Below are 27933 nucleotides of genomic sequence, written 5' to 3'. Positions count from 1 at the left end.
CAGCTCAGCCTAGGGGGTCAGGCTGACCCGAATTCACAGCCCTGCTCACCCCGGGCACCCCGCTGGCCCTCTCTGAGCCTCGGCCCCCTCCACAGGAGGGGAGGACGATAGCTCCCGGCAGGCGCGCTGGGGAGATTAGATGAGACTATGGAGGTGAGACACCAGGCCCAGGGACCTGGACAAACGTTAATTGCCACCCGCTCTCCTCTTTCATTCACGCAGTGGACAAACTCCGAACCGCGCGGGGAGGGGGGACCTGCACTGACCCCACTGTGTTAGGGCCTCTCGCCGCTTTGGGCGATCGAACGGAGGCCCGATGTCATTGGGAAGCGGGCCAGCCACCAGGGAGCTGCTGTCCCCGGGAGACCCCGCCCGGCCCTGCTCCGTCCTGGGGCGTCTCGCCCAGGATGCCTCCTCCGTGGCCACACGTCTACCTGTGGCTCAAAGGCCACCCGCCCTCGCAGACCCCGCCCGGCCGCCTCTGCGCACGCACAGCCCTCGGTTCCTGGTTTGCGGCGCCAGGCGACGCTGTCCCACTGCCAGTGAGGACGGGCCAGCAGGCGAGTCTCCTTTGTGTCTCTACCCAGCACACAGCACACAGTGGGCGCTCCCTAAATGCACACTCGTGGTGCGGCACCGGTCCTTCCTGCCCAGGGCTCGGCACCCCTCCCCAGCTCCCCCGTGTCCCATCGGCAGGCGCCCGCAGTGTCTTCACGGACCTGTTCTCACCTCGCCTTCCCAGCTACCCTGAGCCCAGGGCTGCTGTGACCCCACTCCGCGGATGGGAAAACTGAGGGCAAGTTCCCACCACTGACCCCAGGGCAGGAGCAGCAGCGCCAGATGAGGATCAGCTGTACTGACGGAGCGGGAGACGTGGGGCGGGGAGGGGGCTCCTGTCTGATGCTTTTTAAATAAACAAACCGGTGACGATTTCTTGCTGGTTATTCACGCGGACGGGCCTGGCCCAGGGGTGTCTCCACCCTGCACCCTCCCAGGCGGCCTGTACCTTCCCCCGCAGCTCCGCCCCCAGCCCCCAGCCCCCAGGGGCTTGTCCACCCCCCGGAAGCCCAGAAAGGGTGGGCACAGGAGGGCCGCAGACGCGTGCTAACCCCCGTCCGCAGCTGCCAGGCCCAGCCTCCCCGCGGGCTCCGGGGCCTGTCCACCAGGCTGCCTGTTCCCTTCAAGGCACAACGGGTCCTTCTGAACTTCAGGCAGTTTACCTGCTTGATGTAAGGAGGCAGCGCAACCGGCAGGGCGGCCTGTGCCGGGATGCAGGCAGCCCCCCGCACCCCCCCCGCACTTCCACGGAGGCTGAGGCGCAGTCAGACCCCGCACCACCCTGTCCTGCGCCCCGACTTCAGCGTTCCACTCCCCCGACACAACCTACGGCCCCAGCCTGGCCCTGTGATGCTGCAGGATGCATCCCCGGCCCTGGGGAGCGACAGGTGACACCCGCTTCTCTTGGTTACCCGTCTTCTGTGAGGCCCCGTTGTGCCCTCCCCTGGTCCCTCCCCAGGCAGACTTGCTTGCTCCCTCCTCCCTGCCCCCAAAGTCCGTCATTTCATCACCAAGCACTGGTCGAGCCCCGAAGCGTCAGGTTCTACACCAGATCCTAGGACGGAATGGCGAGTGAAGCACGCCCCTGCCTTGGTTCAGTCTAGCGTTGCCTACGGGCCCCCCGACGGCTACCGTGTGCAGCTCTGCTTCCTGCACAGCCAGCACAGGGGCTCGCAAGAATGCCGTCCTGCATTGTGAGGGGTTGTGCAAAAGGCCGTGTCTCATAATCGCGCGTTCCCAACCATCTTTGGCAGTGGTAAGCCCTGCGGCCCAGTGGATGTGAGCATGTGTGGGCCCAGAGAGTGTGCAAGGGAAAGCCAGGGCAGCTCTGGCAGCCAGACTGGGGTCGGGGAGGGGAGAGCTTTGTTTGCTGTGCTGTGTTGAGTTTGCAGCCTCCATGCTTCTTTCTGTGCCTCCCTCACTTTAGAAATATCCATTCGACTGAAAAAAAAAAAAAAAAGCCTTCATACTTTGCCCTCAGACTTCAAACTCTCTATTTTTTTTTTTTTTAATCTCAACTCATCACAGTAATAGCCTGAAGAAGAGGAAACCATCAAGGGGGAGTTTCTTTTCTCTCTTACAGGCCCAAGGGATGAAGCAGCTGAAAAGATCCCTTCAGGTTAATTCAGAAATATGAAGACTCCACATTTTCATTTTCAATTAAGTAATTACGACACTGCCATACTGACATCGTGACCCATTTTATTGTATTTTTTTCATTAAGTTGCCCCATTTTAGATTAGAAGTAAAAAAACAAGTGTTAACACACGCTCAGTGTTAATGTTCATACAATCTCAGAATGGTTAGAAAGACCTTCCTCTAAGTATAAAACAAACAGGAAAGCCAAAATACTGACATACTGAACAAAAATGAAGAAACTGTATATATAGGAGGGAGGGAGGGAAAGAAGGAAGGAAGGAAGGAAGGAAGGAAGGAAGGAAGGAAGGAGGAAGGAAGGAAGGAAGGAAGGAAGGAAGGAAGGAAGGAAGGAAGGAAGGGAGAAAAAATCATCAAATCTGAAGACAAAATCCAGACAGGGGAAAAGATTTGTCATACTGCTACAGATAAAGAGCCTATGTCTTTCATATACAAAAAGTTCTTACAAATCAATAAGAGAAAATATGAACAATGCCATAGAAAATGAGCAAAGTACATGAACAGACAGTTTGCAGGAAAAGAGATAAAGATGCCTAAGAAATACGAAAAGATGTTCAATTTCATTTGATTAAAGAACTGCAATAACAAGATGCAGGTTATATACCAGATTGGCAAATTTTTAAAAAAGCTGTGGGAAAGGCGCAGAGCGGTGGTTCCTGGACCAGCACATCAGCATCACCCTGGAACTTGTCGGAAATGCAAATTCTCAATCCTCTACCAGATCTATTCCACCTCAGATGTCCTGAATCGGAATTTCCTGGGCCCAGAAATCTGTACTCTGACAAACCACTTGAGTGATCCTGGTGTACTCTAAGTCGTAGAGAAACCAAGAATTCTCAAATACTGTTGGGAATATTTATATCAATGCCATATGAAACCTTCATCAGCATAAATGCATATACGTGTTAAGGCAATACATAAATAAATAAATAAATAAATAAATAAATAAAATAATAAATAAATCCAGTCTAGAGCCTATTCACTCAAGTAGAAATCCCGCAGACACACACCCGGTTATGTGATCGTGGAACCATCTGGGCTGGCCAAGAATGAGGAAAAGGCTCAGTTATAAAGGACGGACGGAGTCCTTTGTGGTAACTTATGAAATACTATGCGATCAATAACAAGAATAAGGTGAATCAATATATAGTACCCCCCTCGTCCATCCACAGGGGATACATTTCAAGACCCCCAGTGGGTCCCTGAGATCACAGATAGTATCAAACCCTGTATATATGCGTTTTTCTCCCATACGTACACGTCTGTGATAAAGTCTGATTTATTAGACACAGGAAGAGATGAACAACAATAACTAATAAGAAAATAGGTCGTGACTGCATGCTCTAGTAAAAGTTATGTGAGCGTGGTCTTTCTCTCTCACAATATCCTATTGGACGCGACTCGCCCTCCTTGTGACGGTGTGAGATGATAAGACGCCGGCACGATGAGAGGAAGTGAGGGGAATGACACGGGCATTCAGCATGCCTTAGCGTCAGTCCAGTACTGGCCTCCCGACCATCCCCCAGAAGGTGGGTCATCTGCTTCCAGGCCTGGGTTGACTGCAGGTAACTGAAACCCGGGAAAGCAGAACCACGGAGAAGCAGGGACTGCGGTGGGCCTGCCCGGAAAGACATAAGAGATATATTGCCAAGAGAAAAAAAAAAAAGCACGTTACGGAATAGTACATTTGCTGTATCTAGAAGGATCCCATTTGCGTGAGCGATAGAGAGTTTGTGTCGTATTTCTGTGTGTTTTGAAGATTTCTAGAGTAATTCAGAAGGAGCTATTAGTAAGCAGGACTGTGAATCTGCAGTGGGGAGAAGATCTTTATTCACCGTAGGCCCTTCTACATCGTTTGAATTGGTGCCCTAAGTGTATATCACCATGATAGTCCTTGAAAAGTGGTCGTAACTAATTAACTTGAAAGAAGGAGAAAGAGAAAGCAAGAGAAAGAAGCAGGGCTAGGGGAAGAGGGAGGTTCAATCATCTGGACAACTGCATCCTGGAGACTATGCAGGCCCCGCTGGGCACCTTGGAGGCTTCCTCTGTGCTCTGTCTTCAGGTTGCTTCGATGAAGAGCAAGTAACCGGTTTCATTGAACTGGTGGCTTTCAAAATAAATACTTGTTTAACGGAAAATAAAACCCCATATCCAGGATTCCCTGGGTGGCTCAGGGGTTGAGCATCTGCCTTCCGCTCAGGTCGTGACCCCGGGGTCCTGGGATCAAGTCCCGCATCGGGCTCCCTGCATGGAGCCTGCTTCTCCCTCTGCCTGTGTCTCTGCCTCTCTCTGTGTCTCTCATGAATAAATAAATAAAGTCTTTTTAAAAAAGCAAAAACATATCCATTAAACAAGGCAAGGACCCCTGAGCAACCTGATTTTCCTTCCTGCTGGCGCATCCCATCAAACTGGGTGTGCTGTGGATGGCTGGCCACTGAGTCTCATCTGGTTTCCAGGAAAATACAAACAGCCCATCTCCATCACAAATTGCGTGTGTGTGTAAATGCCAGTGTGGACTTATCTCATATTTGCATGTCAGAGTCAATAAAGACCATGTCTGTGCATTTTAGAAAAGACACAGTTTATTTTCACACAGGTATGTGCGTGGTCTACGTTGGTGTCTGCATCACAGGAATTGATAAGAGAACGATGAAGAGCAGTTCAGGCTCCTATCCCCTCTAAGGAGGCCAATACATTTTACACTCTCATTCAGCTTTTATTTCCACTTTTGACCAGCCAGCCCCCAAATGGGTTTGCTTGAACAGTAACTTATGAAAACCTTGATCCATCCATTATCCAATCATCCTTCCATCTATGAATTCTTGGATCCTTTCTTCTATCCATTTATCTACTCAAACACTCTTAAATCTACCCATCCAACGAACCTACTCATCGTCCATTCCCTCCATCCTCTCATTCAACCATCCCATTTCCTCTGTATAATCTATGAAGCCAATACGTCCATCTGTCCATTCATTCCTCCACTCATCGTTCCATGGACACATCCAGTTCCTTCCCCCATCCTATCTATCCCACCTATCCTCCCATCTTAACAGCCTATCAACCCCATCCTTCCATCCTAACCACCCATGCATTCATCCAGCCGCCCTATACAACAGTCTACTCATCCCCTAATACCATCTAACTACCCACCCACTCATCCACCCTTCCATCGTCTACTACCTATCCACCCTACTCATCCATTCATTTATCCATCCATGCTTCCAGTCACCAACTGTGCCTCTTCATCCCACCCCATAGCGTGGACCTGGGTATGCCTCTGGAGGTGAAGAGACAGAAGCAGCCAACATCCAGTGACTTTACAAGAAAAAAAAAAAAAAAAGCGATTGAAAACCCCTCTACGTTCCCAAGGCCTACTAAGCTCTTTGCACCCAGGACCTATCTGATCACTCTCAACGTGAGTCTTTCTCCAAACTTCACATCCCTCCTTTGTCTTTCATGCCCAGGCTCCCCCACTGGTCTCTCATCAGCTGTGACTTCTAGGTACCAAGAGCAAAAACACCAACTCAGAACTTGCCTGTAACTCCTAGCACCATCCTGGGCTTGAGCAACACACGCTCCTTTCCTTACAACGCCTCCAGCCACGCTGAACTCCAGCCTGGGCTGAAGCGCCAACATTACATCTGTTATGGCCTCTGGCTGGTCCACCCTGGCCTCAAGCCGCTCACAATCTGGTGCCACTCAGCGAGGCTGCCACCACAGAACGTGTCTTCTAGTTGGGAGCGTCTACTAGACACCGACTACGGGGCAGGAACTATGTTAGGCATTTTCTATTTGACACCTCATTTCATTCCCACTGCAGTTCTCCGAGTTAGGGAGTCTGGGAGGAGGGGAATCGGAAGCTCAGCGAAGCCAAGTCATTTGTCTGAAGCCACACAGCCGCGAAGAGGCGGGGTCAGAAGTCAACCCAGATCTGACTCCAAAGACTCCGCTCCTTTCATTCCCACAAGTTGCCAGCAAGAGGGCAATCTCCAAGCCAACCCGGAACGAAGAAATCAAGAAAGATAAGCAAGAAAAAAATACTAATAATAAAGAAAGAAAGAAAAAAAGAAAGATAAGCAAGAGAAAGACGTATTTTCCCACCTGCTTCTGTAACTGATAAAAAATGATGACGGGAAGGATAAGGTCCGGTATACAGTGGGGGCTCACTGGGTGGTGGGTGCCGGCCACAGGCTCTCCGTGTCTTACTTCACAAAAAAGAGAGTGAAGTCACGTTGGTGAGTTTTCTAGGGACCCTTCCACACGCTACAATGCAGCAGGTCCCACACCGGGGTCGCAAGGGTTTGGAGAACGAGCAATACCATTTCCTGATGGTCGCCCTGTTCCTAATCCTCTCCATAAGGCAGGGATCCTTGAAAGACTGACTTATTTACTGGGAGGTTGTGGGGGATGACGGAGGGAGGGAGACGTAAAGAGAATCTCCAGCATCTTCCCTGCTGAGTACAGTGCCCGAAGCAGGGCCGATCCCACGACTCTGAGACCTTGACCTGGGCTGAAATTGAGAGTCAGATACCTGACGGATGGAGCCGCCCAGGCGCCCCCCACATGGTGGGAATCCTTCCGGCCTGGCCAATCCATAGGGGTTCAAATCCTGCTCACCACTTATGTGCCACGGTACTGGCCAACCTGCTTCACTTTCTCCACCCTCTCCCCCTCTCTCCATAAGACGGAGACCGTAAAAGTGCTCCCGAGGCCCTAAGAGTGCTCCCGAGATCCTAAGAGCGCTCCCGAGACCCTAACAGTGCTCTTGAGGTCCTAACAGCGCTCTCAAGGCCCTAACAGTGCTCCTGAGGCCCTAAGGGCGTTCCCAAGGCCCTAAGAGTCCTCCTGAGACCTAAGAGTGCTCCCAAGACCCTAACAGTGCTTCTGAGACCCTAACAGTGCTCTTGAGGCCCTAACAGTGCTTCTGAGACCCTAATAGTGCTCCCGAGGCCCTAAGAGCACTCCTGAGGCCCTAAGACCCCTCCGGAGACCCTAAGAGCGCTCTTGAGGCCCTAAGAGCACTCCTGAGACCATAAGAGTCCTCCCAAGACCCTAAGAGCACTCCCAAGACCCTAACAGTGCTTCCGAGACTCTTGAGGCCCTAACAGTGCTTTGGAGACCCTAATAGTGCTCCTGAGGCCTGAAGAGTCCTCCGGAGACCCTAAGAGTCCTCCCGAGATCCGGAGTCCTCCCAAGGCCCTAAGAGTGCTCCTGGGACCTTAAAAGTGCTCCCGAGACCCTAAGAGTCCTCCTAAGATCCTGAGTCCTCCCAAGGCCCTAAGAGCACTCCCGAGGCCCTAAGAGGGCTCCCGAGACCCTAAGAGTGCCCCGTCTACAGGGTGGCCATGACGCTCTAACTACTGCCGCTCGTTCTGTGCTGTAACTCTGTTCCCTCTCTCCTTTTGGGCTATTTATTTCCATTTTCCCTCTACTGTAAACCACACTACGCGTCTTCCGCAGGAATGCTTGACGGCAATTCTGCTTATTTCTTCAGGGTAAAGCTCTTTGAAGTGGAATGCAGAGTCCAAATATACGACTATTTGTAAGGCTGTTGAGGGTATATTGCCAAGCTGCTTTCCAGAAGGCCTGCAACAACTGACGCCCCTACAGGCAGTCGCGGAAGCGCCCATCACCCGGCGCCCCTGCCGCCCCCGCCGCCAGGTAGACGTTTGCTCTGGAACAATGTTTGTATTTCCTTTTACATGCAAATTCCTATATAACCTGGCGTGAATACCTAAGTATGATCTTATTATGCATATTGGGTTTTTAGTGCCACTTGGCTTCTTACTTCTCTTTTTTCTTCACTCACTTGGCTCTCTCTCCCTCGGGTGCCACCCTCACCTACTCACACCACCCACCAGCCAGCGCACACCCCTGGATAACCCACATCAACAATCTCATCCACATCCTTCCATATTTTTATCCTCGCTCGTAAAAACCATATACAAACATAAACCTACACGCTCCCAAATACACATTTACATATATAGTGGGGGTTTGACATTGTTTATCTTTTTTAAATTGGATCATATTATACACAACTCCTCAGCATCTTGCTTTTCTCACTCAATAATAATGACGTTTCAATTAAATGAAGTAATGTCTGCAGAGTACTTAGCGGAGCGACTGGGGCCCTGAGTATGTGTTATTTATTATCGTTTCTGTTGTTGTTGTAAATTTAAGGAGAACTGGCATCCTTCCTAAGGCCGCGCGGTTCGCGAGCAGGGCCTCCCTCAGTCTCATTAGCCCCGTCTGGGAGTCTGGGACGGTGCAGGGGATGGCAAGGTCGCGACGGCTGCGCACGTACTTTCTGCATATCCTGAGTCACTCTTTGCAGCGACTGAGCACCGCCACTGGCTGGGGACCGTCTGCGGCCCAAAGACCACACAGCGCCCGCCCTGCTGAGGCTTACGGTCCACGACGGAGACCAATAACCCACTAGTGACTCTGAACCACGTGTAACTGACGTACACTTGTCACCTGAGACAAGCTCCCCGAGAGCAAGGAACACAAATCTATGAGAACGACCCAGACCAGGGGTCCTGGGGGGAAGCCATGAACCTCGAACCTTGTGGCAGACGACGGACGAGTCTCGGTTTGTGTGGTGGTGCCAGGGGGCGGGGAGGGGCAGGAACATTCCCGACGGAGGACTCAGCACATGCAAAGGCCCAGAGGCAGGAGGGAGCGTGGCCCTCTGAGGACCCGGAGGGCAGGGTTTCCGAGCAAACGCTCGGCCCCTCAGCAGCGGGCGCCCAGGGCACGTCTGGAGAACGCCCGTGGCCCCGAGAGCTTAGAGAACAAGGTTCTGTCGACGTTCCTGATCCCCTTGGATTCGGCAGGCCTCTTGTTGCCTTGGCAACCGAGCCGAGTACCAGCCAGGCCTAGGTGAGTGCTTGCTGTGCATCATCTCACCGCAGTGCCACAAAGAGCTCGGGAATCAGGGACTATTGTTCTCGCTGTCGGGATGGGCACCGAGGCCAGGGGAGAGATTCAGTGTCTGCACGGGCTGCCGGGGGGGCAGGGCCTGTGTCCCCGCCCCGAGGCTGCCCCGTGCTGCTCCCTGTGTCCCGGGGGGACGGCATGGCCAGCCCATAGAGTGGCTTGCAGGTCCCCCATCCCCTCAGGGCGGGTGGCTCCCCGGCCCAGGCTCACGGCCCCTTCACGGGGTGGCCTCTCACCCGGCTCCTGTCCAGGGCCCTGCACCATGCAGGATGCCCCCCCATGCACCCACCCCCCCACAGCGCAGCCCCCCTGAGGTATGGGGGCTCGGCCCGGGCTCCCTCCCCCTCCCCTGAGAGCTGCCTGCTGCCCCCACAGCCCCCACACGCCACCTCCTCCGAGAGGACTCCCGGGACTACAGCTGCCGCTCCATGTCAGCCCCCAGCCCCTGCCCCCTTCACACGTGCACTGAACGTGCACAGTGTCCCCCTTCCGTGAGGATACGGCCTCCGCCGCTGCAGCGGGAGACACAGGAGAAACGGCTCAGGGGAAAGGAGCCGCGGAGCAGCCCGACGCCAGCAGGTGCGGGTCGTCGGCGGGGAAGGGACTCCGGGCAGGTGGACGCAGGCACCGGGCTGTGGCTGCAGCCCTCCAGCTCAGGAGCCCGACACTCTCCGCGAGCACAGCCGCCGGCGTGGCCCAGGTCGCCCTGGAGCCCCCTCCAGGTCTGGGGGGCTTGGAAAGCCCCGGGACGGGGATGGGGATGCGCGAAGCCAGCGGAGCTGCGGGAGGGCTCTGGGCCCTTCCAGGCCCCCGGGAGGCAAGAGCGGAGGGAGGGAAAGCACGGAGGGTGCGCGAGCCCCACCCCAGGGCCCTGCCGCGGTGCAGGAGGGGCTGGATCGGCACGTAGGGTGAAGGCACAGCCAACAGGGCTGCCCCCGGCTTGATGCAGAGGGAGAGAAAGGGGAAGCGGGTCCAGGGTGACCGCCAGGTTTCCGGCATCCCTTGCACCGTGTGTGCATGTGCCTGTGTCCACAGGTGCCCCCGGCCGGCGAGCTCTGCGGGAGGGGGCGGCTGTCCCCCCTCACCAGGCCATGTGACCAGGCCCCCGGTGTTCCTTGAGCATGGGTCAGCACATCCCCGAGCCACTGCTACGCCTCCCTTGGGCTGCGTGGCCTCTGGGGTAAGAGGCAGGGCCCGTCCTGGCCACCCCCTCGGCCTCCAAGAGGCTCTTATCCTCTCACGATCCTGACGGTCGTGCACGTCTAAGAGAGCACGGATCCCAAGGGCCGGGTCAGGCACGAACACCCGCCAGGCCTCGGGAGGCAGGAGCCCTGAGCTCAGCAGCAGGTGCCTCCCTCGCCCCCTGAAACTGGCCCTTCAAGCCCAGGGGGAGCATGTCACCAGGTCGTGCCCAGTCGAGACCGGCAGGGACCACTGGCCCCTCGACACAGACCAGGAAACCAAAGCCTGCAACGGGTGGGAGGAGATGCAGGAGCAACCCGATGAGGGCGGCCCCCTCTCCCTATTTGCTTGCAAAACGACAGAAGAGGAAACGAGTAGGGTTCTGCTCACCTGCACGAGCTCTGGGGTCACGCAGCCCTGGCCCAGTCCTGAGCTGGCCCGACTGCCAGGCGTGTGTGACCTCGAGCCATTCCCGGGGATGGGTCTGCTGTCTGCAAAGTGGGGACCACAACGCCGTCCGTCCTGCAAACCTACTGTGAGACTCACAACACCTGGCACCTGTGAACACCTGGCACAGGGCTCATGGCAGGAGCTTCACCCACGAAGGTGATATTGTCATCGCCACGATCACGGGAACAGCCTGTGATGGGGGTTGGTGTGGACCCATCTTCACTCCGTGCGCCACACGGATGGGGCTGCACAAGCCCCACATGGGCGGTGGCCCAGCTCTAACACTTGCCTGGTGTGTGAGCTCCGGGCAATTTGTTCCATCCCTTCAAACCTCAGTTTCCATTTGTAAAATGGGAACAACCCGGCTGAGTCCTGCGTCACGGGGCCCGGGTACAGCCCCACGGCGTCAGGATGGGAACAGGACAGGCGTCCCACCCAGGCGATGCTCATTCCCCCTAGGGAGGTAGCCTCCTGGGCCGGTCCCACCGACAGCGACCAGAGAAAGAGCCCTGTTTTGCTCTTCTCTGACTTCCCCACGCCGATCGCCCCCCGCCTGCGGGCTCCACCTTCCAGGTTCGCGCAGACGTCCTCCCTGACGCCCCCAGGCTGGGCTCCCGCCCCACCTGTGTGCACCCATCACCCCACCCCAGCGCCCGGCCAAACTCCACGGTGACAGTCACCACCTGACATTTAAAAGACCACCCTAGGGGAACCTGGGTGGCTCCGCGGTTGAGCGCCGCCTTCAGCCCAGCGCGTGATCCTGGAGTCCCGGGATCGAGTCCCGCGTCAGGCTCCCTGCATGGAGCCTGCTTCTCCCTCCTCCTGTGTCTCTGCCTCTCTCTCTCTCTCTCTCTCTGATGAATAAATAAAATCTTTAAAAAAAAAATAAATAAAATAAAATAAAATAAAATAAAATAAAATAAAATAAAATAAAATAAATGATCACCCTGGGCACACCTGGGTGGCTCCGTCGGGTGAGCATCCGGCTCCTGATTTCAGCTCAGCTCATGATCTCAGGGTCGGGAGATCGAGCCCCACATCAGGCTCCCTGCTCAGAGCAGAGTCTGCTTGAGATTCTCTCCCCCCCACCTCACCCCTGCTCTAAATAAATAAATAAATAAATAAATAAATAAATAAATAAATCTATCTTTAAAAAAAAAAAGTAAAATAAAAGATCACCCCGAGGATGATGCATTAGGAAGAATGGAAGCTTAGGTGTGGAAGTGGGGAGACACAGCTAAACCCCAGAACCCCACACAGGGCGCAGCACAAAGTACGGACTCAGTACAACCGGGGTGAACGGACGTGTAGATGGTTGAGTGTCTGCGAGGAAGGAAGGAAGGGGCGGAAGGCAGGAGGAGGAGGAAAGAAGGGAAGGGTCTTGGCACCGCCACCGTCTTCCTCTCTCACCCGCACGTGCTCCTCTTCCACCCAGTTCTGAGCCTTCGTCTGCAGAGCGAACGTGTGGTGCCGGCCGTCACCTGACATCACTTCCTATCAAGGAGTCAACCAAGGAGAAGTGGTACTGACCCCAGAGCGGAGGCATGTTAAACAGCAGCCCCGTTTCCTGACAATTCACCTGGATGAAGCTCATTCTCCATTTACTCTTCCAGGGGACAGGGAAGGGAAAAGAGAAATGAGCAATTTATTTTCTTATTTAAATGTGTCACAGAGATAAGCAGCCCAGAGGACCAAGGTCTCAATAACGTCTCTGCATCTGGACAGGGGCTTGGAGGAGCTTCCAAGGCTGGCTGGCATCTCCTGTCCCCTGGAGCCTTCCACAGGCCAGCAGACCTCGCCCATCAGCAGCCACATTCCCGAAGCCACCTCGTCCCCCCAGCGTCCTGGTCGCGAGGCTGACACCCCCGTTTCTCCCTTTGACCCCTCCTGTCTTCCGCGCACTTCGTTGCAAGCTTGAACGGGAGGCATGGGGGGGAGCACGTAGAACGGGACCCAGACAAGGTGGGTGCTCCCCGCCGGGGCTTCCCGGACCCCCACGGCTCTTCAAAGGCAGCCCCGAGAGGGTCTGGGAGCTACTGTCAGGATCGCAGAGACCTAACGGGAGCAGCGCCTGTCCCCTGTGGAAACGGCCCAGGCCAGACACATGCCAAGCACGCCTGGGCCGCAACTCGTCGGTCGCCCTCAGTGAGGTCACACTGGCCTTGTCCCGCGGGCGGCCCGTGAGCCCCATGGGAGGCGGAATCCACAAGATCGGACCGTGCGGGGAGAACCTAAGGTGATCCCTGGATGTCCAGCTTAGGACGGTCCACGGGGAGCGTGGCCGTTTGCAGTGGCGGGACGCCCAGGAGCAGGGGCTGACGGGCATGCAGGGCTGCTGGGGGGCGGGGAGGGGCGGGCCCGTAGGCGCAGGTGCGTGCTGCTGGGTCTGGATTCCCGCGTGTGCGAGGCAGGGCCCACCACCCCTGGGTAGAGTGTGCGCGGCAGCACAGGAGGAGGAGATGCGGAATGGGCGGGAGAGGGCTGTGGGCAGAGGGCATGGGAGCCACCTCAGGCAGGGAGGGGGTCCTGGTGGGCGTCAGCTGCCGAACAGGGGAGGCACAGACGGAGGGTCAGGGCAGCTGCGCCTGACGGACACCGAGACCTGGGGAGGAGGAGGCCGAGGGGCGCCGTGGGCTGACGCGCTGGGCCCGAGCGGGGCGGGTGGGAGCCAGGTGACAGGCGCCGAGAAACGGGCCAGCAGACACCCTCCCCGTGGGAGACGGTGACAGCCCTCGGGGTGAAGAGCCAGGGAAGGGTGTAGTTTAGACGCTTAAGGTGAAAGCAAAGCGCGTTTAGGGGCCCGTGGGGAGCAGGAAGGCCGAGGACAGGCGCGCGGGGCCGGGGGCGCTCCCCCCGAAGTCGGCCATGAGGTTTCCTTCGAAGACAAGGGGGAAACACGGCTGCTCAGGACAGCGTATGGGCCAGGCGGCCCCAGCGGTGACAGTGACTCCGGATGGAGTAGATGGTTCAAAGGGGCACAGAGCCCGGGACGGATCCCCCCCACCCCCCACCCCTGGGCGTGCACTGAGTGGCCCAGGCAGCAGGTGTGGGACGGAGAGGAAGGGCCGGAGTAAGGTGGGTCAGGTGAATTTCCGGGGCCCCAGGCTGAGGCCCGGGGACGCTGAGGGTGTCAGACACACAGCAGGTCCCCACCACCCTAGCCGACCCTGATCCTACCACCCTGCAGTTCATTTTTTACTACAAAGCGTTAACGGTGAACACTTCTCAAAACTATTTAATTCTTTTTTTTTTTTTTAAGATTTTATTTATTTATTCGTGAGAGAGGCAGAGACACAGGCAGAGGAACCCCGGGGTCACGCCCTGGGCCCAAGGCAGGTGCTCACCCACTGAGCCGCCCAGATGTCCCTGAAACCATTCAATTCTACCAACGACACAACCTTCCTGCGACGCAGGCTGATGCAGACAGGCCGTCCCCCTGCCCCGCGTCAACAACGGCCACCGCGCCTGGCCGCAGCCTCCCCGCGGCCCTTCACCTGGAGGATCTGCCTAGGCCGACGCAGCAACGCAACCCGGAAAAGAAGACCTCGCTGCGTCTTTGCTGCTGCAAAAGCCACTTCCAGAGGCGCCCGGGGGCTCAGTCGGTGAAGCGTCTGCCCTCGGCTCCAACCACCATCCAGGGGTCCTGGGATCGAGCCCCGCGTCGGGCTGCCCGCTCAGCAAGAGTCTACTCTCTCTCTCTGCCCCTCCCCACTGCCCATTCTCCGTCAAATACATAAATAAAAACCTTTTAAAAAAAATAATAGAAAGTAGTTTCCAGAGTGTTTAGTTTTTTTCTGATAAGCACGCGATGCGCATTCGGTCGCTGGACAAATGTGGACTGAGTGTCTGCGGTGCTCCAGGCGCTGCCCTCAGGGCTGGGGGCACTGGAGGGCCAGTAAAGCAACCCAAACGGGGCCTGTGGGGCGTGGACTTCGGGGGGCACAGGGGCAGAAGGGCTGTGTGCCCAGAGCCAGGCCCCTTTCGCAGATGAAGGCCCGTGCAGGCATCCCCGGGGGTCAGGCTTTGCCTCCTCTTCCGAATGCAAAGGCACCGAGGCCCGAGGAGCGCCAGGGCTGCGGTGCTGGACTTCCTCCAAAGTCCGCGCTGAGAAAGTGTGTCCCCTAGAGCTTCTCAGCGTCTCAGGCTCAGGAATCACCTGGATCTCATTAAAAGGTGCTCCCGATTCCGTAGGTGGACGGCGAGGCCTAAGGGCTGCACATCTCAGAAGCTTCCTGGCCGGCCCTTGGACCACACCCGGGACACCAAGGGCCTGCTGCCTCCCAGGCTCCCCTGATCATGAGCCAGTCTCCTCCCAGGGCTGATTTAATGGTCCCCACCCCACAAACGAACGCCACCCCGGGCCTCCCAGAGTCTTTGTTTACTGGCCCTTGGCCTCGGTCTCCCTGCTGAGTTTCGGGCCCCTCACGGGGATGGCGGAGGCTCCGAGAGTCGCTCGGCTGAGCCGGGGCCGCCTCCCTGAGGACGGAGTCCTGCCCCAGCCAGGAAGCCAAGAGGGCTGGGACCTGGACTGTGTGGCCCCACTCAGCGCTTCCTCCAGAAGCCCGCCGTGACTGCACCCGAGCCCCAGCCCCCGCCCCGGGCGCTGCCCCCACCCATGACCTGCCCACAGCCCTGCTCCCTGAACTGCCAGCGGCCTCCCCCCAAGGCCTGAGCAAAATGGCATCTCGGCGCTTTGCGTCTGCCCTTTGGTGAGTATTAAATCTGGAATAATGGGAATTAGTACACAGAGGGAGTGGAGGATAAGCCTCCCCTGAGCGCTCTGGCTTCTCACCTGACAAACCGGGGTGGGGGGGGAGGAGAAGGCTGCTCGGCTCAGGAGCTCCAGGCCCAGGCCAACCCTCACCCACCGGCCCTTTGTTCAGTGGGTTGAGCAGTTTGGGGAGGGAAATGCCTGCTGCAGGGCTTCCTGCCTCCTCTAATCCCACAGCAGGAACCCGGCTACTTGTGGGGGCGGGGCTGGGAGCAGCCCTGGGACTCGATGGACAAGCGCTCAGGCAGTGGGGGCCAGAGTCCCCCAACCAGGAGGCGAACCCGGCAGCTAAGACAAATCCGCACTAGCATTCTTTCCTGCAGCTCCTGCAAAAGTGACCTTTGCAAAACATCCCGAGACAAAACAATTACCCATAAAACACGGGTCCCTCTTGGCGCCTTAGGCAGGCTAAGGCAGGATCAGTGGGTGGGGTCAGGGCCCAGGGGGGAGGCCAGGCTTCTGGAGGAAGGGCCCAGAGTGGGGCCAAGGAATCCAGGTCCCAGCCCTCTCACCGTCCTGGCGGGGGGGCCGGGGGTTGGGGGGCGGCCCTAGCTCAGCAGAGGGCCTTAGTGTCCAAACATCAGCCCAAAAGACCATCAACACATGAATGATGACCCAGTGGGCAGACAGGTGCCGGCCCAAAGCCCTGACTGGCACATCTTAGCAGCCCGGGCACGGGTGGGGGGGAGGGTGGGGGGCCAGGCACACTCAGGATAGTTCTGCCAAAGAGCTCACAAAAACCCCTGCACTTAGAAACCCCGAGGGCAACCCCATCGGGGCCCCGCTTACTCTCGGGATCTCTCACAGCTGCCCACCACTCTTCATTGGGTCACCCCTTCATCCCTCAGTGCAGTGGGACCAAGGACCTTGGGGCTAAGGGGCCAGAATTCCTATAACAGCCTCAGTTCCTGGCTTCCTCTGCTGGATCCCGGAGGCCCCTCAAGAGCCGGGGCATAGCAAGGTGAGCAGGCCTGGGTGGTTGAAGGCCTAAGACCTGGGGAGCTGTTTGCCTGAGAAGTTTGCAGAGGGACCTCACATGCATCATCATCATCATCATCATCATCATCATCATCGGAACTCGTAGGGGTGCAGGCTGCACCTGCGGCTCTAGCACAGAGGACCCGGGGAGGGAGGGAGGGCCCGGGACTCTCTGCAGGGACTAAACCTGCTGCCCCATCAGGCCCGAATCAGACCAGCCATGAGGTCTGGGCCAGGAGCCCCACCTCCCTCCACCGTCCTCAACAGCAAACCGCTGACTTCCAGGAGCACCAGGTTTAGGGAGAGGACACCCAGCTCTCCCCCTGGGGCCCAGAGTTCCCAAAAGGACGCAGATAGTGGTGCCGCTGGAGCGGAAGGCAAACCAGGGCCCCACGCAACTGGCTGCTTGCAGCCTCTGCACAGGCCCCCGCCTCCCCGGCCGCCTGCCCCAGATCCAGGGCACCCAGGGGCCTGCGCTCACCCCCGGGGGAGAGGGGGAGGCCGCGGGAGTGAAACGGCCAGCGGATGTGTGAGTGAACATGAGGTGCTGCTGTCACGGAGGCGGGATTAGCAGCCCAGGGTTCAGGGACTCCCGGCCTCCAGGAAGGTGGGAAATGGGCATGGGGGGGACACGCGGAACCTCTTTCAGACTCCCTGCCTTGCTCCCCTCCGCCAAGAGCTCTCGGGGCGCCCGGGGCCGTGCCTCCCCGGAGCCTCTTCACCTGCTCCTTGCCCTCCACCCTGCACGACCTGCTCCAGGAGCCCTCCCTTCTCCAGGAGCCCTCCCGGCCCAAGTGTTTTGTCTACCTCTGGCAAAATGCATGTAGCAGAGCAGTTACCATGTTGACCCCCTTGGGGGCACAGCTGGGTGGCGTCCCTGCACCTCCTCCAGGACCCCTCATCTCCCAAACCCGAAACTCCGTACCCACTAAACACTCTCCCGGCCCCCTCGGCCCCCACAACCCCCCTCCGACATTCCGTCTCTACAGACTAACTCTGTACCTCGTCCAAGTGGAATCCTGCAGTATTGGTCCTTCTGTGACGAGCTGACTTCACTTCGTGTAATGTCTTTAAGGGCCATTCATGCTGCAGTGAGTACAATCTCCTTGCTTTTTTTTTTAATATTTTATTTATTTATTCATGAGAGACCCAGAGAGAGAGGCAGAGACACAGGCAGAGGGAGAAGCAGGCTCCATGCAGGGAGCCCGAAGCGGGACTCGATCCCGGGACCCCGGGGTCACACCCTGGGCTGAAGGCAGGTGCTTAACCACTGAGCCACCCAGGTGTCCTGCAATTTCCTTGCTTTTTGAGGCTGAATAATATTCCACTGAGTGAGTCTATACCACAACCGGTTTATCCACTCATCTGCTGACGGACCCTTGGGTTGCTTCCACTTTTTGGAAACTGAATAAATGTGGCTATGAGCATGTTTGTCGTAGCCTCTCTTTTGTAGGCTCATTCGTGAAGTTTGCCTACGTGCCCAGAGCATCCAAGAGCTCGGGTGCAGCAGACCCTCTAGCGCCTTGCTGAAGCGCCCAGGAAACCCTCACACCCTCTAAGTGTGGAAGGCATTCAGTAAATCCTACTTTAGCTGACACCTTCAGAAAGCACAAGGCTTTGAGCCAGAAAATGGACCTTTTGCAAGATCCAGGAGCCTCGTATGGACAGAAAGGCTCTGGAAATGCTCAGAGCCCTCCATACAGAGAGCAGGTCCTACGAGCACGTGGACCTGGCGGGGGGGCCTGGGAACCGGCATTGCCCCGGCTCACCAGCGTCGACACGTGTCTCAACGTCTGCCTTTCCGCAAAACACTGATAGGTCCGGGGATCCCTGGGTGGCTCAGGGGTTTGGCGCCTGCCTTTGGCCCAGGGCGCGATCCTGGAGTCCCGGGATCGAGTCCTGAGTCGGGCTCCCTGCATGGAGCCTGCTTCTCCCTCCGCCTGTGTCTCTGCCTCTCTCTCTCTCTCTATCATAAATAAATAAATAAATCTTTAAAAACAAACAAACAAAAAAAACCACTGATAGATCCGACCAAATAACCTGAAGTGTTTCCGTCCAAAGAAAAACACCATAAACAACACAGATGGATGAAAGACTGGGAGAAGTTACTTGTAAGCTCTAAAGTCGACAGCAGGTAATAATACCTGGGCTGTAGAGAGAGCTTCTGCAGGCTGACCGGAAGTGGTCCTAAATCAACACAAGCAGCCCTATTTAAAGGCAGGCAAAGGATAATAGAAGATTTGCAAAGAGAGAAGCTCAGACTCCTAACAAGCATATAAAGGACCCCCCCCCCAACTGACCAGGAATCAGAGAAATGCAAATGAAAACAATGAGATGGCACTTGAATCTCACCAGAATGGCAAAGATTAGAAAGATGGATAATACCAGGTACTGGTGATGACATGGGGAGACGGAAACCCTCGTACGCTCTTGGGGGACCTGGGCCCTGACTCTGCCTTTCGGGAAAACACCACAGCAGAACACAGAAAATTAACCTATTAACTTAAGGATCCTAATTCCCCCTTTTAGGTGAGCCCCCTCTCACTCTCAGGCGGGGCCCCAAAAAGCATGAATGAGGGTGTTCTTCAGAGTTTCACGTGTGGCCAGGAGCTGGAGCCGCGCCAGGAGTCTCTCCCCGGGGGTGGGGGTGGGGGGCAGGATTCCCTGGAATGTGATGGATGCGACACTCTGGGCAGCACGGTTGCGAGAAACCACAAACCAGACAAACAGAAGCGGGGCCAGATCTTTCAAATGCAGCGTTGAGTCAGGAAGAAACTGCACGAAACGTGTAGCTCCCCATCATCTATGTAAATAAAAAGTGAATCACACGCACAAACAGCCCTATAAGTATTATAAGGATCCGGGCATTTTTAGGACGTCTATCAGCTTCGGCAGAGTGGGCGCGGACGGAGGGATGCAGTCATGCTTTGGGACTGTAGATGAAGGGGACAAAAACATGTAAAATGAAACCAGAGAGGAGCCTTGCACCGACCGAGGAGCCCAGGGTATCGTGGTCTGAGGGGTGGGATCAATTCAATGCTGTGCACCTGAGCTCAAAGCAAACAAAAAGGCCAATAAAATATTGGCAGGTTGAATTTAAACTTAAAAAAAAAAAGAAGGCGGCGGCACCAAATTAAAAACACCTGTGTTTTTCCACGTGACTCGGGAAAGCTCCGTCTCTAACATTTTCCTCTTTCCGTGTTCCCTGGAACAAAATGTCAGAGGAGACGTGAGTCCCGGGGGCCCTGGAACAGAAGGAATGTTCATCTCGCTAGAGTTAAAAGGCCTCAATGCAGAGCTTGTCCCCCGGATGAATGTGCTAGTGAGGGAGAGGCCTGGGCAACCAACAGGCGGTCTCAGGACGACCGCTCGACCGCTCGTGCCCTCCCTGCCGACTTCCCCTGAGCAGCCACGCAGGCCATCGGACGGTGACCAAAGAGGCCGGGCCGCCCAGCAAACCCAGCCTTCTCCACGCACCCCCTCCGGACGCGGGTGGCCTCCAGGGACAGCGGGCTCTGCGCCCCTGGAGAGCCGAGCCAGCCGGGCCACCGCACAGGGCCTCCCGCTGCACGGAGCTGAGCCTGGTGGCCCGCCCTGGAATCTCCGGGCCCTTGTCGTTTGTTTTGTTCACTCAAAAGCTTCCGAGTCCAGCAGGACGTAGCCCCGGTGGGCAACAGGATGCGACAGGTAAGGAAGAGGAAATGCTCACGCTCACGGAGGTTGCAGAGGCGACTCGTCACCTACCCCCCACGCCAGACGTCAAGGCCCGCATCACACAGGGGAACATCCCTGTCCCTCCGGGGTCAGCCCGCCTGGGGCTGCTCGGATGACAAGGGCCCTGCCAGGAGGGGCTGTTTTCAGGCTTGGGACTCTTTCTCCGGGACTGAAAATGAATCATCCCACAGTCTCACCTCCTTCCCATTGCCAAGGAACGTGCCGGAAGCCCACACAAGCCTCACCCAATCTCTCGGCCTCTCTCCACGCTCAACCCCCATCCCAGAAGCCGCGGGGAGGAGCTGGCGAGGGTCAGCAGGTGTAGGCGAGAGCGGGGGCACCCAGCAGCCCCCCTGCCCGCGGCTGAGTCCGCCCTCCCACACCTGCGCATCCCACGGACGCCCCCGGGAGCCTTTCCAAGGTCTCCTCTCCCTCCCTTTCAACCCGAATCCGTCACATTCACTCGCTTCCATTCAATAGATGTGGCTGCTTCGTAATGGAATTTAGGTGATTTCCAGCCTGAGAACCCAGAAGGTGGACACATCGAGTTTTGAGGTCCCTGGATTATAATTGCACTTAATTGAGTATAAATTAGAAATTGGCTAATTGTGCGATGCGGGGCCCCTGTGCTTGGCTCCAGACCCCAGGGGAGATGCTCAAATGAATTCCTAAGGGTTATCTTGGTGCTGTCAGTAATTTGACCATACATACCTTATTTCTGGCATCATAGAAGTTCCTTATAGTCAAGACTTTCAAGAGTAGGATGGGCATCCTCATAGACATCGGTTCAGTTTATAAACGTCCTGACGTTTTACAGAAACAAAGTAGGTGGGGAGTAAAAGGCAGTTCCCAGTGGGGAGACGCCCCAGAAGAGGGGTGCCGCGGAGATGAAGCCCTGCGCCACTGAGGAGGTCGTCTGTTGTGGGTACAGCCACCCCGCCCACTTTAGGGAGGACGCGGTGCCCTCCTCTCGCACTGGGCTGCACGGGGCTCCTGCCATGATTGCCTGTAAACCTCGCATGTCCCAGTATCCCATGCATCCACCCAACTCAAACTGTCCCAATACGTTCCAACTCAGCCCCACCTCACCCCATCCCACCAGCACACATTCACCCCCTCTCCACCAAACCCCAACTTTCCCATTTCACCCAACCCAAACTCCACCCATCCCGTCCCACCCCATTCCACCTCAATCCATTCTGACTCATTCCCACCCCATCTCACCAGTCGATCCCCCGGAACACTCTATCTCCCACCCTCTCAATCCCACCCCAACCATTGTATTTCACTCAACCCTATTCCCTTCCATTCCACCACCCCAATCCATTGATCTATCCCATCCCAATACCCCCAGAGGCTCCTGATCCTACCCCAGCTCACTCCTTCCTACTTATTCTGAGTCCATCTCAAACGATTCCATTTCTCCAATCCCAAGCCATGGTCTTCCCTTATGTTCCCTCCCTCCCGTGCCCTGCTTTGTCAAAGCTCTCATCCGTGGTCGCACACAGGGTGAGACCATTCTTCAGGCGACCTGAAGCCACCTGGGAAAAGCCAAAGGATCTCCCCCAAACATCTAACAGTTAAAAGTGTAGGCGAGTGGGAGCGGAGGGAAAAGGCCAGGATGTCATCTTTAAAGGGGGCCTATGCAAAGACAGTCCAGGGAACCGAGCTCTCAAGAGCCCGGAAAGAAACCCAATGAGTCGCCCTTGTCTCCCTTAACTTCCAAGAGCCCGGAAGGAGCTCGAAGAACCTCATCACCGTTTTCAAGCTGAGAAAACTGCACATTTTTGCAGAGCCTACTACCCTGGGCTTTCTGTGGGGCCACGGGAGAGCCAGGGTCTTCTGGTCGAAGCCGGTGAACCCAAGGACTCTGGAATAACCCCCCACGTTCAGGTTCACCCAGATGTTTCCCCGTTGCTGTGGAACATCTCCGCGGCAGGCTCGGGGAGAGGTTGGGAGGCCATACCCGGCTCTCAAGGGGCCACTCCCCAGGGAGGCGTTGTGCAACCTGCAGGGGTGGGGGGGCAAGAAGACCCTCCCCCTTTCCCCCTGTCCAAAGGGGAGTGACGGGGTTGATGGGGTTAGGCCAGGTACTTAGGGGTGAACTTTCAAAGGGAAGAACAGAGAGAAAAGTCTCTTGCAGCAGCTCAGGGGACTGGCAGGAGAGCCCACTGGGGCACTCGGTCGGGAGGTCGGGACGGGTGTTTGGGACCAGCAGAGCGAGGATGCAAGGAGCACGGTCGCTCGAGGCGCTGAAGTCTGGGGTCCGGGGCTCGAGGACCAACAGCAGCACAGCATCACTTGGAGGGGGAGCAGCCCGGGGGCGGGGAGGGCAGGCAGCCTGGGCAGAGGATTCCCAGGGCGTGACACCAGCCGGGTCCCCTTAGAAGTCAGACAACAGGGCGGTTATGAGTAAAGGATTTGGAGTTGGACAAACTGGCTCAGCCCTGCCTTGGCCATCGACTTGTGTGTCCACTTATGTAGCTTCCCAGAGCCTAGTTCTTCCCGTACAAAATGGAGATAATGGTTAATAGGACCAAGGGCTTGGGAAGGTGCCGGCACATGGTGGGGACTCAGTGACCCCACCGGCCATTCGTGTCACTCCCCTGGGTGCCTCGGGGGCACCTGGGGTACGAGTCCTCTACGCTCAGGGGTCTTGCTGCAGCCCCAGCTCCCACTACAAGGGCACGGCGGCTGGGCCGTCGGGTGCGGCTCCGATTCTAGTCCTTCCCCCGACACAGGAATGACTTGCCCCTTGTCCAAGCGAGGAACCGGAGCCTCGGAGGCGTCTGCAGATGGACCAGTTCTCCACAAGGAACATCTGGCTCTGCTGGGCAGTCCGACTCCCTCAACCCTGATGGCAGGAAAACGATGAGGAGGCGGAAGCGGGTCACGTGCACGCGTCAAGGTGGTGCTGCCCAAGCCACCTGCTGCACTCTTCTGGACAAACCCATATCCTGCCATCTAAGAGCCCGCGATCTGGTTCTCCCGTCCCCTCGCACATGATTCCAGCCTCACCTGCCAGCCCGAGACATGGCCAACACCGTCAGCGTTGGTCAGCTTCTTTCTTGAAAACCATACGCTTGCAGCTCGATTGCAAATGAAAATTCAAATCATACACCAGGCGCTTAAATACCTTTCCTTTGGGGGCGTGGGGAAGAGCTGTATCTAGGGGCTTGTGCATCGGTTCTGAAAGCTGAGGAGACATCCCACCCATCTGTGACATTTACTTCTGGGGGGGAGCAACCGAGGACCAGGCGTGTTTGTTGCCTCTGGCTGTCCTGACTGCTAAACTCTTCATTCGGCCTTATCGGCACCTGGAAAACCACCCAAGAATAAAATATATACGTTTAAAAACCATTCGCCGATTTAACAACCAACCATCAGGGCCTAATTCTATGCTAGGCCCTGAGCCGGGTGCTGGGGATACCTGGAGACATACAGTCGCACTGTCCCCGTCTTCAGGAAGCTCACAGTTCAGCACGTGAGGCAAAGAAATAAATCCCTTAAATATAATCCAATTAGTCCCGTAATGGAACCCCGGGTACGGTCAGTGCTCCGGTCTGCAAGAGACTTCTAGAAACAAGCACTTCGGGAGCAAGCAAAGCAGGGAGAATTAAAAACAAGTCATAATTTGGTATTTGATTTCTTAAAAAAAAAAAGCAATGACGTGGTTAGCACAGGAAACATCAGAACTTTGCTGAAATTCCTTATATCTACAGGTTGATATTGCTTTTAATTTTGCATTACCCAGTAAGCACGCGGGAGGCATACCAGTGCCGCCCGTGCCTCTGAACCCCGAGAAGAGTGGCGATGTGTCATAACCACGGAGGGCACGCGCTGGACGGCCCCCGGACAGGGAAGCGTTGAAGGCGCGACGTGAAGGCTTCTGGGCTGGGTAACTGGGGGAACCACCAGCCTACACGGGGAATACTGGAGCTCAGGAAAGGAGCTAATGAGTTTGCTTTGGAAGGGAACCATCTAGGTGAAGATATCCAAGAATCCGCTGGATATACGGGCTGTCTAGGGGAGCCAATAGATATATCAGGAGAAGCGTCTTGGCAGGAGACATCTGTCTGGAAGCTTCAGAGTGTGGTGGTGGAAGGGATGGGCCCGGATGAGCTCACCCACTAAGTGGTGACAGGAAGTGAGGAAAGCCACGAGGAATAGGAGGCTGCAGGAGACGCTTGCAGGAGGGGAAGAAGTGCTACTACCAGAGGCTGGGAAGGAACAGCCAAGAGGTAGGAGAGAAACCAGCAAAGCACAGCATCCCGAGGCCCGAGGGAGACTTTGGGAAAGGGGCAACCCCAAGTGGCTCCAAGTCGCAGAGAGGGAGAGGAAGGTAGACACGAACTCGACAATCAGGACGGTCCCTAGGGATCCTTCCTAGAGAGATCCAGTCCTGGGGACAGAAGGCCGCCTGCAGGGAGCCACCAGGAGCAAGTGAGCGGAGGGCCCTTTGGAAGAAGCTTGTAAAGGCAAACAGACGGGGCAGTGGGTCAAGGCCGTTCGGCTGGTTTTAGAGTGAAGAGGAGGCTGTTTGTGGCCAAGGGGACCCAGAAGGAGGGAGACAGACTGAGTCACCGTTAGTAGAGGAGGTGACTGATGGGAGGTGTCTGTGGAGGCCAGAGCCAGGGGCAGGTGGGAGGCGGGGCCCACAGGGAAGGGTTGGGGTCCCAGGGAAAGGGCGGTGAGGAGGCTCCCCCTTCCCCATCCCTTCTTCCTCTTATTCGGTCATCACTGGTCCAAGGAGGGGAGACAGCGCAGCCCTGAGCGTCTTTTAAAGTCGACCGTGTAAAGAGAACACAAAATGAACGTGTCTCTGTCTAGAGTGCTGAACCCCGCGATCATCTGTCACCAAGTCCATTTCCAAACCTCTGCCACTTGCAAGGCCAAGCGGAATGCGGGAAAGGCTTAAAAGGCCAAGCCCTGGAAGCCGAGCCGGCCTGCCGGGGATCCCGCACCCCCTCCCCCACGCCATTCACGGCTCCCCCCCACCACCGCAGCCAACTGCTCCACTGACCACAGAGCTGGAGGCCAGTGGACGTCTACAGGGCAGGATTCCAGCTCCGCCCAGCAGTGTGCAAGCTCCGGTGAGCCGGTCTTTTTCATTCCCCGGGGGCATGACGTGCCCAGGGGACAGAGGGACAGATCTACCCGAAAAACAGCTGGGTCACAGCGCGTCCGGTCTGTATGGGCTGAGCCAGAGCACGGGCCACACCTGGACGAGGGGGGGGGGAGCCCTGACGGTCCCGTCCCACCTGCCATCCCCCCACCACCCGGGGCGGCAAGTCTGGGTGACCTGCGACTGGTGGCGAGCAGCGCAGCCACCCAGTGGGTGTGGGTGTGCGCGAGGCCACAGCTCCGAGGCCAGCGAGCCGCGGGCGCCCCTCTCTGGGTGTCGGCGGCTATGACTCTTAGGAGAACCAAGAAAGTCCTGTCAAGTCGGGATGGGAACGGAGGCTGGCTGGGGCGCCCTCCCCGCTCGGCAGCACCCACGTCCCCGCCAGGGAGCCGGCCCAGGTCTGCGGGGCTCCGCTCACAGCAGGCTGGCACCCACAGAGGGCGGCCAGGCTCCGGGGAAGGGGTGCGCTTTCCAAGAAGGGCGCCCGGGGGTGTGTAGTGGCAGAGGCCAAGCCTCCAGAGCTCCAGTGGGTGGTTTAAAAAACAAAAAAATACAAAACATAACCACCCCCTCCACGGATCCAGCCCGGAGTCCAGGCCTGGCAGCAGGTGTTTGGGATTTTCTCCCCCGCCCCCCCCCCCCCCCCCCAGTGTCAGCCTCCCGGTGGAAGGGAAATGCAGCCCCAGGCGTCGCCTGTTGGACCCGTCCCCACCCGGGCGGCGGAACTTTCCAGGCGGCGGCTGGGCTGAGCTTGAGAGGGGCGCCGCGGGAGCGAGGAAGGGCACCGGCGCGGCCAGCGGCCCCCACCCGGCCTGGGTCCCCGCGTCCTGGCCCGCGGGCTGCAGCCGCTCGCCACCAAGTTCCGGGGCGCCCCCCTCCCGGCTCGGTCTGGGGAGCAGGTCCCGCCGCACCGGCTGCAGCAGGGCGCTGGAAAGGGCGCCAGGCCCCCGCCCCCCCGCCCCCCCAACCGACCCCCGCAGGGCGCGCGTCCCCCTGACCCCCTCCAGGTCGTGCGCCTCCCTGGCACCCCCAGGGCACACAATCCCCTGGCCCCCCGCAGGCTGTGCGCCCCCCTGACCCCCCAGCAGGGCGTGCGCCCCCCTGGCCACCCCAGGGCGTGCGCTCCCCTGACTCCTCGCAGGCCGTGCGCCCCCCAGCCCCCCTAGCAGGGCGTGCGCCCCCCTGACTCCCCACAGGCCGTGCGCCCCCCAGACCCCCTAGCAGGGCGTGCGCCCCCCTGACTCCCCAGAAGGGCGTGCGTCCCCCTGGCCACCCCAGGGCGCGCGCCCCCCTTGACTCCCGGCAGGGCGCACGCTCCTGACCCCCCCAGGGCGTGCGCCCCCCGGACCCTCCGCAGGCCGTGCGCCCCCCATCCCCGAGGCCGTGCGTCCCCCATGGCCCCCCAGCAGGGCGCGCGCCCCCCTTGACCCCCCCTTCGGGCCCCGCGCCCTGCGGAGGGGGCGCGCGGGGAGGGGCCGGGGCGCGGGCTCCCTCCGCGAGCAGATGGGCGCGGGCACGGAGGGCCGACCCCGCCGCCGCGGACACGGGGGGTGGGGGTGCGCCGCGGCTCTGCGCCCCCAGGCCGGGCGCCCCCCGAATGGGAGGCGGCGGGGGAGGGGGGGCTCCAGGAAAGTTTACCGCGGAAAAGCCTGGCACACGCGGGGGGGGGGTGGCCGGAGCCACGGTCCCAGCGCCCCCGGCCGCGGGCAGGGCCGCGTGTCTCGCAGGCCCCCGCGGTGCCCGGATCCGGCCAAGTTGCGGCTGGGGCAGGGGGGGCGGCGAGGGCGCGGGGGGCGCGGGCGGAGGCGCGCGGGGGGCGCGGGCGGGGCGCGGCGGGGACTCACCCGCGGCGGCCGAGGCGCCGAGCAGCCCCCAGCCCAGCAGCAGCAGCAGCGGCGGCGGCGGGGGCGGCGGCGGGGGCGCCCACATCCCCGCGGGGCGGCCGCCGCAGCGCCCCAGCTCCCGAGCCCGCGAGCGCGGCATGGCGCGGCCGGGGCGCGGGGGAGGCTCCGCTCGCCGCCGAGGAGAAAGGAGGTCAGGAGAGCTGGGGAGCGTCGGTGCTCGGGAGCGGAGCCCGGGTCCGCGGGAGCCCCGAGCTGCTGCGGCTGGAATGAACCAAGTGTCCGCCGGCCGGGGAGAGGCGCGCCGCGCTCTCGGAAATGACTCGCTCCAATCCCGCTTCGCGGGGTTCGCGCCGGGGGGCGGGGGGGTGAATTATCCCCGGATTAATCACTCCGGAGCCGCTTCCCCGCCGCTCCAAACGCCGGGGGTGGAGGCGCAGCCGAGGAGGCGCTGCCGGGAGGGGGGGGGGTCCTCTCCGGCGCCACCTCCGCCCCCAGACGAGCCGCAGAGCACAGCGGAGCGGTTGTTTATCCCCGTTGGTTTTACGAGGGACCAGTTTCTTTTAAGTTCAGTCCTCTCGCTTCCGTTTCCAAGATCGCCCGTTAATACGCGCGCCCCCCCTCCCCGTGCACACGGGCGCGCACAGACACACGGGGACACGGACGCACACGCACTCACACTCACACGCGCGCACACGCCTCTCCCACGTTTG

The 27933-nt window shown here is 58.3% G+C and overlaps 1 protein-coding gene across 7 annotated transcripts in view; it reads right to left on the bottom strand.

Moving 5' to 3' along the window:
* CSMD2 (CUB and Sushi multiple domains 2) overlaps positions 1-27541 on the bottom strand; it is a 492622-nt gene extending 465081 nt beyond the window's left edge. For 4 of the 7 annotated variants that reach the window (XM_072772036.1, XM_072772037.1, XM_072772043.1 and 1 more), the window contains exon 1: positions 27224-27541. In XM_072772036.1, the coding sequence (XP_072628137.1) occupies positions 27224-27362 (139 nt within the window). In that variant the 5' untranslated portion in view covers positions 27363-27541. The remainder of the gene's footprint in view (positions 1-27223) is intronic. The other 3 variants (XM_072772040.1, XM_072772042.1, XM_072772041.1) reach the window with 1 other exon arrangement.
* Positions 27542-27933: the final 392 nt, after the last annotated feature.

Source organism: Canis lupus, chromosome 13 (assembly GCF_048164855.1).
Source record: "Canis lupus baileyi chromosome 13, mCanLup2.hap1, whole genome shotgun sequence".
NCBI classification, from domain to species: domain Eukaryota; kingdom Metazoa; phylum Chordata; class Mammalia; order Carnivora; family Canidae; genus Canis; species Canis lupus.
This window is presented reverse-complemented; position numbering and strand designations above follow the sequence as displayed.